The sequence below is a fragment of the Buteo buteo genome, chromosome 6 (genome assembly GCF_964188355.1).
Source record: "Buteo buteo chromosome 6, bButBut1.hap1.1, whole genome shotgun sequence".
Lineage (NCBI taxonomy): Eukaryota > Metazoa > Chordata > Aves > Accipitriformes > Accipitridae > Buteo > Buteo buteo.
Window position 1 is genome coordinate 4669393 of NC_134176.1, and position 14519 is coordinate 4683911.

At 40.1% G+C, this 14519-nt stretch overlaps 1 protein-coding gene across 1 annotated transcript; it reads right to left on the bottom strand.

Moving 5' to 3' along the window:
- Positions 1 to 386: 386 nt before the first annotated feature.
- GMFB (glia maturation factor beta) lies at positions 387 to 14385 on the bottom strand. The gene is made up of 7 exons (XM_075029495.1): positions 14270 to 14385; positions 11901 to 11997; positions 11306 to 11355; positions 10281 to 10332; positions 9131 to 9211; positions 6835 to 6908; positions 387 to 4292 (listed from the first exon to the last, which is right to left on the bottom strand). The coding sequence occupies exons 1-7, from the start codon at positions 14270 to 14272 to the stop codon at positions 4221 to 4223; spliced, it is 429 nt and encodes a 142-aa protein (XP_074885596.1). The 5' UTR covers positions 14273 to 14385; the 3' UTR covers positions 387 to 4220.
- Positions 14386 to 14519: the final 134 nt, after the last annotated feature.

Consider the following 14519-nt stretch of genomic DNA (forward strand, 5'->3'; position numbering starts at 1 on the left):
GTGAAACACGGAAGTCTAAGTGGCATTTCAGAATGAAATCGAGCCCCCACGCTGTCTTGCAGCTCACAAGTACACACGCTGAGTTTTGTAACACAAAGGTGCAAAGCAGTGGAGAAGGATAGCAGTTATCCCGCAGTGCTCCATCAGATGCTGTCCTCTCCTCTCTCTTGCTGCCACCCTCCACAACAGAGGGAAAGAGGAATTATTTTATGTAGACAAATAAGTGAGGGAACACATTCAGGACTGAAGACCACACTACAAGCCCAAAGCAAACTCCAGGAAGGTGAGAAAAGGAAAAAGGTCATACCTAGTATTAACAGCTTTTCCCATCAGACACACATGCTAGATGTGCTACTTTGCAATTAAAACAGGGCAACAGAACCTCTTAATTAAACATTTTATTGAAACCAATACAAGCACCATGCTTAGCAAAAAAGATTTGGTTTAAAGTAAACATGCAATGTGAACTAGCAGAGACTAAACAGCATATGGAAGTTGTACTGGTTACTGATATTTTCATGGAATTGCCAAATTCTCAAAACTGGCTGTGAACCTCTCGCACCATTTACCACCCACAGCACTGGTGCCAACGCTGACATGTCACAGTACACAAATCACATCGAGTCTGGATCACATAACAAAAGCAAGAGTTTCACTGCGCCCCTTCTCATGTCCCATCACACCTCCATTTCACAGTTACTAGTGTATGTATCAAAAAAAGACCATTGCATGGCATTTCTTTTTTGAACATACTAAAGCAAGGAATTGAACTCTCTTGCTTTTGCATGTTTGATTCAGACCCCTGTTATCAGTTTAACATTGTTTCTGGACAGCTATTTTACAGTTAAAGATACAAAAATGGAATCTTGGTACAAATGCATAAGATGCTCCTTTGGAGAAGTGAAAAGGTGTCAACACCCACATTATTGCCTCCTTTGATAGATCAAAACAGCATTCATGATACTAGAAACACACTTAAACCATCGAATACCAGCATTTAATTTTTTTTTGTTAAAAATATTCAAACAATACAAGTCCATTTTATGGGCTGACATGCAAACTCATGCTTTAATTCAGCTTACCATCAATTAATAGGATTACAAGAGCTGTATCCCAGCCATCTATTCAATATTTAAAGCAAACCAGATTGTGGCAGAAGTCTCCCTTTGAGAGACCTTTGACTTTAACTCGAGGCCAAGGATTTTATGGCCAACTTACTAACTCCTGAAAAATAGGAGCTCACAATGGAAAATGCTGACTCTCAGACCTTTAGCTACAAAGGCTCCCACAGGTGGCATTAGTTAATTTATATTTTCCTTTAGTCTGAACCCTCTTTAGATATCTGAAAATTCAAGACAAATGTATGATTACAGATGGGCAACTCACTAGTAAAGCACAGTCAGAACATACTGGCCTTCTGAACATGGACACACCTGCCTCCCACTGATGTTCAGGGGAAGCAGTATGGAAAATACAGTTCTAAAAATAAAGTGGGAAAAGTATGTTATGAAAACAAGTATTATCTGTGCAGGAAAGATTTTGACACAATTAATGTCTTTGTTTAATCAAGTATTAGCACTACCTGTATCTCAAGAGCCTAGGACAGTAAGCAGCAGACAGTTGTGTCAAAACACTGCATTAAAAACAAGGAAACCACAAACAAGCCTAGAACAGCAAACATCCTCTGCACACTCATTCTCCAAGTACCTGCAGCTGCTTCCTCACTTCCACAGCTCAGAGAGGGGAAGGAGGTAGAGGTACCAAGCAAGACTGTTTGAAGAATAATACTGGTGGCCTGAGCAGCATCAACATCACCTTTCACAAGAAAGTGGGCTTTAACACTCTCATCAGGATTTGTCTGCTTTCTACAAGATTTGAGGGGCAGCACCCAAGGCAGAAAGTCCTTAACCGGAGGCAAAAGGAACATCTGAAGTGAAAGACTCAGACTGAAAATACAGCTGTAAGTAGCAATATTTTCTTGGCAGAAGGTGGAGTGATCCAGAGATGAAGAATCAAATTCAATCACTTGACTGCAGCAGCTCCTCCCTTCTCCTCCCAAGAGAGACAGGCCCCTTTTACAGTTATTTTTGTCAAGACCTGTGCAAGCAGCAGTTGGATGCTGGCAGCCCACCAGTGTACAAGATTATTATTAAGATTATTAATAAAGATTATTAATCCAGTTTTCCCCACTGCAAATCAACCTGAACATTACAAGTGTCAGCTTCCCTCTCACCCACACTGTACTTTGACATGCCTTACCTTTAGCACAATGCCAACAAAATGAGATCCTTGCTGTTTCCAGACTGATGCTTAGAATGACACTGTTCTTTCAACTAAAGTCTTATTTATACAATGTTTGTCACAACAGACATTGTTTTTATTGATCTGTAGTACAGAATGATCAAGCAACAGTTTCATAATCAACATTTTTTTGTCCAGGGAAATGAAATGGTTTTTCCAGTTCACTACATTAACACAGAAATTTAATTTACAAGCATTTCTTTCCCGCACTGAAAGATCAATTTAATTGGATCATTCTAACATGTATTTTGAAAAGCTCCTCTGAGTCAGATTTGTATACAAATAAATGAGCAGTAACATCAAACTAAGAAGAGATTTACGAATACTGAGGACCTTTGCAAATGAATTCCTTGTGATCTTAGAGGAATTAGTGTTTTAACACTAACACAACATATGTTTACAAATGAAAAATAAACCTTCTTTCAGCAAAGGTTTCACAGCATGAAATACTGGCCTCCAAATTTAACACTGCATTCCTTCTCACCAAACAGATTTGTTAGGGCAGCTGTATTTTAAGGTACATTATCAACAGGAAGCTGCTCTTACGCAGATACTTCTTCAGTAGCACAACAAACACTCATGAGCAAGATAGTGAGATACTGTCACATGAGTACTCCTTTTGCCACTGCATGGGCTGAACATGTCCCATATCAGACAACTACTCTATTGAATATAAAACAGACCTGTAAAAAGACTGGTCATTTATAAAAGTTAAATACTATTTTCACATTAGAATATATGCTGTTTCAAAGAGATGAACCGTAAGTAAATGAAAATCAAATTATCACTTATGCAAAAGCTTTATCTGGAATGTAATTTTGACCAACAAGCAGTTAAGAAAGGTAGAGACTGTAATTAAAGTACTCAAAAGCTATGTGCGGCCAACTTTCATAACAAAAGAGATATAAATCATTCATTATCATGAAAATCTTTAACCTCCTGACTCCTACAAATGGAGTAGATGACTGGAATTTCAAAGATAATGAGGTTAGCTTTTTTTTCTTTACAGATGTCAACTGCAACACTAGGCACTAGGAAAAAATGTTACTTGGATTCTTTAACAAAGTTTTTACCAAATTTGTAATAAGTGGCAGTGTAAAATTCTCAAGTCATTTTAAAGCTAACAAATTAAAGGCACACTATTAACAGGTGTTTGTATAACAGGAAATGAGCAGAGGTAAACTTCTTAACAGTGTAGTTAGTTATATATGCAAGACATCTGGTACAAGAGTAACCAGAGTTGTAATTCAGCCCTTAGTTATCACCTAGTTCCTGTAAGACTATATTAGCATAAGAACTGGACAGTCAAAGCTTTGCCCTGAAATTTAGTAAGATTGACTCAGTCAACTGAGGAATTACTGGAATGACAAAAATTAGTTCCAAGACTTTAAGAAAGTTCACATGGACTCGATGGAAAGATAAATGGATGGATTTGCTGTATGAGGATTTTGTCTTTTTAATACTAAATGCTTCCAGGGAGTAGTTTTCAAAATTGAGAAGACATTAAGTCAAAAAGTCTGAGAAGTAAGTGACAGTACACAATTCCTGCATATAAATGGCTAGTATATGTCATAAGGATGCATTTGTAGCTCAGAAAAAGTTAGCGTCAGCTTCCAAATTATGTTTGTAGATAGTTATAAATCCAAAACTGAACTATTTTAGTTATAGAAATATTAGTCACAAGAGTGCAAAAGGAGTCCCTGCAGAGGAATATTCCCTTTTAACAGGTACAAATAAGGAAACACCTGCAAAGATTTGTTACTTCAAGGAGACAGACCTGCTATTCTTTGCACAAACTTTGCACAAAAGATATACTGCAGGAGACAGATGTAAATACAGTGCATTTTTTAGATGTAAGTATTCATGTCTGGTTCCAGTATTATCAGGATGGTACATAAATACTTATTACAGAGGTTTTCTTAATGGAAGAAGCCCAGTTTCTCACGCAGCCATTCTTCAGTTAGGTCTTCTGTATTTCTTATTTCAAATACCTAAACAAAATTGCATTGCATAAATTCTTGAGGTGATGGTAATTGAAAGGGATAAGCATACAATGCAATCAATACCTTTCCACCCAAGTTGTCTGAGCCATAATAAATCAGTAGCCAGCCTACTGTTTTCATGTGCTTTCTTGAAAGGATCGGTTAATATTCTAAAGTAACATCAATGCAAAATAAGACTAAGTGGCAAAGAATATTACTTTGCCACTTGAACAAGAAGTTCTTTGAACTTCTTAAGAAGTTCTTATTCTTTGAAGAAACCTGTAATTCCTATTTCTAGACTTCATTCTTCTCCTTTAAGAATATGTGAGACTAGCACATGTACTGCCTTTTAAAGTTACTCTGAAATGGCACCATCTCATATGCATTATCTCAGCAAGAAGATTGTCTATTTGAAGAATACAAATTAATTTAACCTCTGGGCTGAATTAACCCCAAAGTTCAGGAATTTTGCTCAGCCCAAGACACAGTTATTCCTTCTTTGAACTAAAATAAATCCATAGTATCTAGTAGCATACTGTTTTCCCTGTTAGAAACAAGCCTGGGATACCTTGAAATAGAAAACTTGAAAAAAGCCACCCCAAAACCACCAACCCAAAGCTTTGTGGAAACCTTTAACATAGCCTTGAAGCAGAAAACAAGACCAAAGACACCAATATATTCTTTCCATATAGGCAAGTAACTGGTTTGGGTTTGGTTTGTTGTTTTTTTTTTTTAATACCCTGGAAGAGAGGCTAAGTTAATTGAGATGCCCACAAATTGATCATCTTTTCAGAAAAGTCAAGTAAGTAAATTTTACAAATCCATAGGCTTTCAGATGTGGTGTTCTAGGCAATGAAAACAAGTATTTTAACTGGAGACTGCTGTTATTATTCTGACAATGCTGAAAATAAAGCTGTATCAACACTAAATCAGTTACCTTAAGTGCATAGCTGCAAAAAGCATGCTCAGGCCAACAGAACGAATAGGATTTTGTAACACTCACAAAACAAAGTTTCTCAGTGAACCTGCTGTTCGGAATGAACTTCCTCTTTAGTCCTGCCCTCAGACATTTTACCATGTTAATCTTCTTCAGGAAACAATTCAAGTTTTGTATCTTTTCTTCCTCATTTCCCATCTCTGCTGGAGTGGGCTCTGGACACTGCTTCTTGTATTTAGACACTGATCTACTACTATCAACTAATACTGATTTTTTTTTAATTTTTTTTTTAAGTAAAAGATGGGGGGAAACCAAAAATTCAGTGTTGTAAGAACAGAACAGCTTAACAGAAGCCAAGCTAATATGCAAGCCACTGAAAAAATAAGAGGATGCAGTTGAGTCACATGCAGAAATCACACCAGGAGGAAGTCACAGCACGAGCTAAAATGGAACATAGCTCATCGAGTGGCAAGAATAAAGCACATTTGAAGAGCAAGTAAGCAACCCTAACTGGAGACAGGCTATCTTCTCCACCTTCAGAAGGAAGATGATCATGGACCTCTACATCCACTCCTAGGCTTTCATTCAAAAGCCTTTCAAGACTGAATTTCTCCCACTTGACAGGTGATAGTAACTTCAATACAGCTAGTCCCCAGGCTTTCACCTTCTTATCAACTCTTCCTTCTCACTCACTGAAAACTGCCTTCCTCCTCAAGGAATTCTTTTCTATCAAAGATGCTAGAGTTCTCAGGCCTCTAAGATGCAGTTTCAACAGACCTAAAAAAAGATTTCTCGGGACTGTACCAATTGCTTCCATCATCTTATCTTCTGCTTCCCTCCTATTTACTCCTGTCAACCTGACGTCTAATCTAAAACAGAGAGGTCCTTTCTTACAAGGTACAGCTAGAAGAGGTAGAAGTTCACAGTTCTCTTATTGGCCCAACATACTTTTTTACTGGGATGTTAAAGTACTCAGAATAAGGAAGGTCAAAAGGGAACGGTGCTGTTGAGGAATGATGAAGTCACTTCACATTGTATGAAAAACCTGAAGTGACCACTGACTCTATTTAGCTTTACTGGTTGAAACTAAAGCTTTAAGAAGTCTAGGCACCAATTAAGCAGATATTTCAAATATCTCCAAAATGACAATTAGGTGGCTTCCCCCCCCCAATATATATGTATGCCTAGGCCTAGCAAATGCAGTGATTTCTTCTGGTCTCAGTACTGGAGGAAGCAAACGCAGGAAGATTTAGAATTGTTCATCACTTGGCACATGTTACTTATTCTGAAGGCTATGTTCTGCAAGCACACAACCCCATAAACCATGCTGCAAAACTAGTCCACACCACACCATACCAAGATTTCAGTCTATTCTTCCCATCAGTAAATTCATTCCCAAAGTAAAGATGTCCAATGGATGTTTTAGTTTTAGAGAACATTGTTCTTCCTGTACTCCAGAAAATCCCCACATAATACTCCTCTCTTCAGTCTTCCTAAAACAGAATCTGTTCACTGTAATTACAAAGTTTCATAACACCCTTCAAGCAAGACACAAAACAGCTTCTGCAACCTGCATTTAAGGGGGAGACAGTTATTTCAACTACTCAGTTATACCTTAGTGAGTTCAGCTGTCTGTACAAGCTTATTCTTGCTTCCAGCATACATCATCTGCTGTTCAGGCTTACATCCTGTAGTTTTGTGGGGAAAAAAAAGGGTTTGTTTAGTTATTTTGACTGCAACACTAAAAAAAATAAATATCTTATTTTTGAAAATAATCCAAACTGAAAGCTGAAGTCTCCATTCAGAAAAGTGACCTATTTCTTTATATACATTATCATCCTTGCTCTTACTTTCGTATCTAGCACTTGAAAAGCATTTCCAGAAGTAATAGTTGTGCAGGTTGAATTGGTGGTCTCAACACGCACCTGTATTTCTGCTTAGAGCTAACATCGAACATTGCAGCAGTCAAACTTGAATCACAGCCAACAAAGCAGTAGCTCCTGCCACTACAGTAGCGTGCTGATTACACTACATTCAATTCTTCGCCCTCTTGCTATTTCTGGAAGATTCCCATGTTTTCGCTAGTTACACAGATCTTTATAGCATATGCCTTTGAGCTGGAGCCAAACTGAGAACTAACCAAGGCAGTTTGAATTTGTTGTTCTTTCTCCTAATCTCTCCCCAAATGCCCCAACTGAACTGGTAGCTCAAGATGACTCCTCTCCCCCACCCCAGTCCCAAACACAGAGCAACTTCAGACACAGTTGAAGTTAACTGCTGTTTAGAGTCCCAATTAATGGTTGTTTCTGACTCCAGTATCAGTTTAACCACTAACTTGTATTTGCAGAAATTTTTTTGAAACGGAGAACCTCAAGAAAAAAAAAGGCTTTTCTTTAGAAGTTGCTTTTTTAGAAGTTTCTAGATATTAGCGTATTTTAAATCTTGCCACCCATAAAAACCATTGTCTAACCTCTCTTTTCCTATGAAGTACTACAAGTCTGCCTGCCTTGCTATTTCAGGGTCTGCCAGGAAGTTTCTTACTGCTGTTTAACTCACAAAATATCTATCCTTCAGAAGTAACACCCAGAACATTCATACAAAGATTCTCCAGTAACTACAGAAGAATATGCTCACTAGTTGCTAAACTCTTTTACCTACCTAGTTATTCTAGTTCTGAGTAATGAAGGGTAAAACAATGCAATCAGTTTATCTTCTTCTAGAGGATAACAAGGATAATCCAGTAATACCAGCAAGCTACCCTATTACAATTCAGAACACAGATGGAAGCCACAGGAGCAATTCAGCTCTGCAAGTCCAAATCAAGTCACGGGCTATTTGGCTTCTACTAAAATTACACAGTTCCCTGCACAGGTATGTTTATGTTGAGGGTTGCTGTGACACAGAGGAAGCTGCTGCTCTATATAAACATGGGATGATCTAAGATTACAGTCTTTCTCCTCGAACATAATCTGTTCGCCCAGCACTTTCACCTGCCAAGATCTGGGTTATGGAGCCCTCTTTTCCTCCTTTTCACCCATAATTGTGACAGCCCTTTAGACCTTCGCATCACAGCACTGTCTGGAGGCATCCTCTGTTGCTGTCCATTGCACACAGGCCCCCTGGAAAACCCTCCTCTCAAATCCCATCTTAACCCTTTTACAGAGTCTTGTTCCTTTCATGGGTAGACATGGGTTCTGATGCCCTTCTGAGGAGAGGAACTTCTTCCCACCCAGTCACTAACATCCAAATAGCAAGATGGACAGAGGTGAAGATAAACCCTCAGGAACAGAGGTTCTATCTTCCAGCCCTCTCCTCACTCACTTCCTGAGCCTTGTCTGGTCATATTTTGAGGATTGCCCAAGATTTGAGGAGAGAGTGACAGGAAACCCATTAGGTTAAGCCTACATGAATAGATGCAGAGTGCTCCAGGCTAGGCTCTTTTCCTTTACAGGAGGGTGTTGCTGAGCACACCCCTGAAAACACAGTGGGCAGGCACATTTAGAAAGACACACCTTTTGGCCAGCTATGCAGGAAACAAACACTTCTGTTCAGCCTTCAGACACGGGAAAGAAAGAATCTCTTATATCACACATCCTAAGTGCCCTAAACGTGAACCACAAAGGCAGTGAAAACCTCCAGCCACTAGGTAGATCTGGGCAGATGGAAGCATTTACACTTGTCACCAGCTGACAGGGAGGATGGAGCTAATACTCTAGAGATTCCTCTCTGCCAAAGGTGGTCTCCAGATAATGCCATATATAGTGCCTTGCTTCCAGCATTGGCATAAGCAAATCTAGCCTTAAGCATCTGAACCACTATTCGAGCATTAAGCACTCATTTTATCTTCCAGAGCAAAGAATATTCCCATATTTACAGCCCATAGTAGCTACCATTCACAATATTCACTCACCAACTGGACTGGAGAAGATAAAGCACAATGGATAAGAAACTCTTCCATCATCATGCTGATACTTGTAACTATACACAATAAATGTTTTTTCTGAGGTTAAAGAAACTAAGAAATCAGTGATTTTACTAGGATATAATCCTCAGTTATCAGAGCTTGATGCAGGCACAAATTAAGTCTTGCATTCTAGAAGATGCTTTAAATTTGGTAAGTACTCTCACTGTTCTCCTGTTTTCACTTCCATATTTGACTTTCAGAACTGACCCCGCCTGTCTTTACCAACCTCTACCATGGGTATGAGGGCTGTCTCTGTATTACTGTTTCACATCAGAGCTAAAAATCACCCTTTCACTGCAAATATTCCTCTCCTAGCTTTGTAAAAAGATTTCCCACACCCACTAATGTGTTTCTGGCTTAATGAAAGCCAAACTCTTTCTTTGCAGACTAAGCATTTCATTGTTTCAGGTGTCTTGCTGAATTTGAACTCAAGTTTTAGCTAGTACTCTTGCTTTACAGCCTCCTACTGCACTACGGTCATGAAAGAAAAGATTCACAATGGCACGCGGAACAGTGCCAACCAGCTTTTGCGGATAATGGAGGCAGATATTTTCTTCACTTGTAACTTAAGTACCCCTCTTATTTCATCTAGTTAAAGAATAATTTACTTGTCCCTCTTTTTTTTTTTAATACAAGGATTCTTCCCTAGATCATATGCCTACAGCACTCCCAGAATCAATAACTGCAGCAAAATAGCAAGGGCCACACACTGAGAGAGTACCAAAACAGATCCTAAGTTACACAGGCACTCTTCTATGTTTAGAAGTAGCCACATACAAAACCGGTACATTTTACTCACTTCTTTACATTAACAGCAGTGTGGCTTTGCTTTACTTCCCCAAACATTATAGTCTAAAAGGAAATAAAATCTCAGGAAAGGCTTAAATGTGTCAACAAGTGGAACATTCCAGATTGTTTCAACAAGTGGGACAACTGTTCCATGCATCATAAGAACTGATACCTAGGTTATCTCACAAATAAAGTGTCAGTAAAGTTGCACTACAGGAAAGTATTGGCCTAAAAAGGTGAAGTCCAACTTTGAACATTTTGAACAGCTTCCAGGAGTAAGAGCAAATGCCAGCAGCACAAGAAGGATATCGAGGTTGTCTCTCAGGCAGCTCATCTTTTAGCTCATCGGGAGAAATACCCTGGTAACATTAAACACAAGCAATATTTGAACAAATAATCTTGCACTTGAAGGTATACTATGAAGGCTAAAGCAGAATAATGAAACAGTGAAATAGCTGTAAGTTAGATGTACATCTACAGTTGAACTGATAATGATCTCTCACTCAAATTACTAGAGTGGTTTAGGAAAACCTGTGTGCCAATAGATTCCTGACTAAACACAGAATTAATGTTAGCATGAATAATCATCCCTATTTTAGGCATAATGAGTTTAGAAAACATTTTTGGCTCTAGTTGGATATGCTAGCAGCTACCATACTTTTCTAACTCTAGTGCTAAACAGAAGTAAGCAAGCACACACCAAAAAAGTATCTGTTAAAATCAGCTACGCAAATGGTGCTTTTGAAAAATTCAGTCCTTCCTCCTTGAGCAAGCCAAAAAACAACAACAAAAAAAAAGAGTCCTTATTCTATTCAGATATTACATTAACTTCTACATTCTAGGGAATAAGAGCTACGGTTAATGCTCAAATCCCTGGGAAGGATTTAATTTTGCCCTATGTACCATTAAGAAATACTACATGCTGGGCTGACCTTATTATGCCACCTATCAAAGTTAGAGTCTGCAGAGGATTAGCAATCCTAGCTTCTAATTGATGGCAGATCAGCTCAGAGCCAAATATGCAAACCTACGTGGAAACACAGCAGAAATCTCTTCAAAAAGCCAGCAGGTGCCAAAGATGCTTTTTACACAGTTGTATCATGACAGCTTTAAAATAACTTTTTTGTGCAATTAATTAGTCAACTCAATTGCTTCTGCATAGTTCCACTATTAATAGTGCTGTGCTTTACATGCAGTGACCATGCATTTAAATAAGCTCATGACCCAAATTAGATTAAGAGTTTGATAACAATTTGAAACTAAGGCAGTACCTTAGAGACAACAATACATTGCAGGCTGAAGATACTCTTATTTACAATTCATTTAACAAACCTCATGCTCCTCATCCAGTACCACCAACTGCTTATCCTTGTCGATTTTCACTATAAATCAAAATAAAACATAGATCAATGTTATTTTCAATTGCTTTATGCAATGCATGCCTGAGGCTTTTTAACATTACCCCAACAAACATATTCCTTGTGCTTCCATTCTGCTTCTTCAGTCTACCCCATGACTTCATAAAATCACTGAAGGGAAGCGCACAGTCTAAGCGTTGTTCATTGCAATACACTCTTCTCAAATTTCAAAGACAGAAATGTCAAACTCCCCTACTTAAAGGCTACAAAATTTACAAACTCAAAATGACTGTGCCTTGACATTTTTTACTATCATTTTACAAACAGTGGTAGACTCTGAGCCAAAATTAAGTATAAATACTAAGAGCAGATGCAGTTTTGTATCATAAGAACAGCACTGCTTTACTGTTAAAATTACAGACAGAATTTGAAGTACTGAAGTCCATACAAGAAACAGCCTCTTGGCTCACATTTATCTGTTAAAGCAGCAACATTACATGGGAAGGAAAAGAGGAGATAGGATTTTCTGCAAGACCTTGCAATTTTTGTCAGACATGTTTTTAACTTACTTATAATGGCAGCATTGTTGGTTTCTTTACGAAACCGGAATTTTCTCAGTTTCTCCACCAGGTCTTCAGCAACATCACAAACCACCAGAGATTCACTCTACAAAAAGGAAATGGCAGAGGGGAGGGAAAGATAAATAAATCTTTCTAGTAAACCAAAAGAAAATCCCCATGTCACGCATATGTGCACATAAACCCTACTAAAGTGGAACTGCATGCAACTTGTCCAAAGTTTCAGAACATATACATAAACCAGAAAAACCATGGATGAAAGCAGTTTTTAAAAACACAGTAACAGAACACTTATCTGTTTTAATATCCCTCCTCAAAGCCACACCGTTAACTAGAAATATTTTATTAGGTATTCCTGAAGTGGGATTATTCTCATAGCTCTTAGAAGTAAACAAATTTTACAGTTCATTTGCCAAGACAAGTCCTGAAAGAAGGAAGCCTGTTAAAGTGGCAGTATACTGGCTAAAGTAATTTCAGCATTTAAAATACTAGGACCTACTACTAGTATTTCAGAAGAACCCAGACAGTAATCAAGGGTCACTGCTTATTTTTACTCACAAAAATATTACCTGAACTTTTGAGATTTACACACACAGAAAGCATTTAAGACATTTTAATCAAAAAGCATGCATTCTTTCCCCCCCTGTGCTTATATGCTACTAACTCCAAGTTTTCAGAAGAAATGTCCAGATAACGTATTAGTCATCACACTGAAGATGGGGAAGGAAATGATTATTTCACAAGCAGCCATGCAGGTTACCTTCCATTACATATGCAATTTTTAAACTGTACCAAGCCAACCACTGCCATTTCCTGAGCAACATTTTATCCACACAGCCTCTATCACCACAGTTAAGAGATGCAAGCCAGCTAGACAAAGAAGTTATTTAACACCTCCAGCTTATTCATATTATTGTATTTGTAAATTCCTAAGGCATCAAGGCTTTGGTGCCAAAACTACTGTATTTCAAGACCTCTTTAAAAAAATTGCTCAAATAACAAAAAATAGTTGCAAGATTACCTATCCCAAGATCTACTGAAGAGTTGTTTCACTGAGACAAATCACTGCTTACAAATCAGAAGAAAGTTACTACTTAAACTCTGAGTTCTGTCTCCTTGTGTTCAACATTGACTTGTTTGTGAGATTTTCATCAAAAAGCAGAGCACTGTCCCTCCTTCCCCACTTCCAAAATCACCTTGCAAATATCCTATGTTTGTTGTTACTCCTAAAAAGACTTCCACCTTGACCAAGTTCTGGCACAAAGCCTTGTGCCTCTGCTTCCTTTTAACAGCTGGAGAGGAAATCAGGCTCTGCTGTGAAAGGACAGGTCAGGCACTGTGTGCACAGCCTTTGTTATTTTGCTTGCTCCCCTAAACTTTAAATTGTTCTTGGCTCCTTCTGATCCACAAATGTCATTAATACCCACTCTCACTATTTCAGACGGTCTCTACTTAAAAAAAAAACACCAACAACAAAATTCAGGGCTGCATTTCAAAACTGAAGTTATATTCTGTATCAAATGCTCTTTGCTGAAGGAAGCATTTCTCCCAGTCCTCTGGGCTCAGCAGTTTCCTATCATCTTCCAGCAGACACTACAGGGTATGCAGTGCTCTTGTTCATACCTGTGCAGTCACAAACATAAACCCCTAAGAGAAGTTGTAGGCTGTGCCTGCAAAACACATGCTGACATCAGATTCAGATCATCTATCAGGGCTAAGCTGGCTCAGCAGTGCTTGGTTTCATAAAAACTAATAAAAGTCAAGTCGAGAGACAGGACTGCACAGACAGTGGGCACAACTGCCAAGCAACACGGTGGGGAGGTGTTGCTGTTGGTTAACCTCAGCCACCATTCATACTGGCATTATGCTTCAAGATTTTCAGAAACCGATTTAGCCTTCTGCCGAACAGCCGCTGGCAGGGCAGGGTCAAGACTTCCTTTTTACACAGCTGTTTCTTCACTCTCCCCCCACAGGCTGCCAGCGCCCAGCAGAAAAACAACCGAGGAGGTCCCTTGGCCGGCGGGGCAGCAGTTGAGCACGGCACGACCCGGGGAGGAGGTCGGGCAGGGCCGGAGGAGCTTCTCACGGCGGCACCTTCCCGGGCAGCACCCCTAGACCGAAGGACACGGGCTCACCCTGAGGAGACACCCACCCCCGCTCCTCCGAAGGCACTTTCTCCCCTCAAAACTCCCTCCCCAGCCCGCCGAGCCCGGCGGCGAGGGAACACCGGCCTCACGACGCCTCTCCCGCCTCAGCGGGGGGGACCCTCCCTCTCCGAGCCCGCGGAGGCCGTTGGGGTTTCCCCCGGCCCGGCCCGGCCCGGCCGCTTCCCCCCCTCAGACAGCGCGGGCTCCTCTCACCATCTTGCGCGCGCACGCAACCGCCCAACCGCCGACCGCTCGCGCGCCAACAACGGAAGCCTCCGCCCGCCGCCGCTGCCGCCTCCCTCGCTAGGCTGCGCACCCCACTGCGCCTGCGCCGGCGGGGACCCCGCCTCCCCCTCTCCTTTGACCAATCAGTACCGCTGTCCCAGCTGGGGGGCGGGTAGCGTCACACCGCCTACGGGTAGCGGGAGGGTTCAAGCACCGCGGGGTAGAGGCTCGTTGCCGG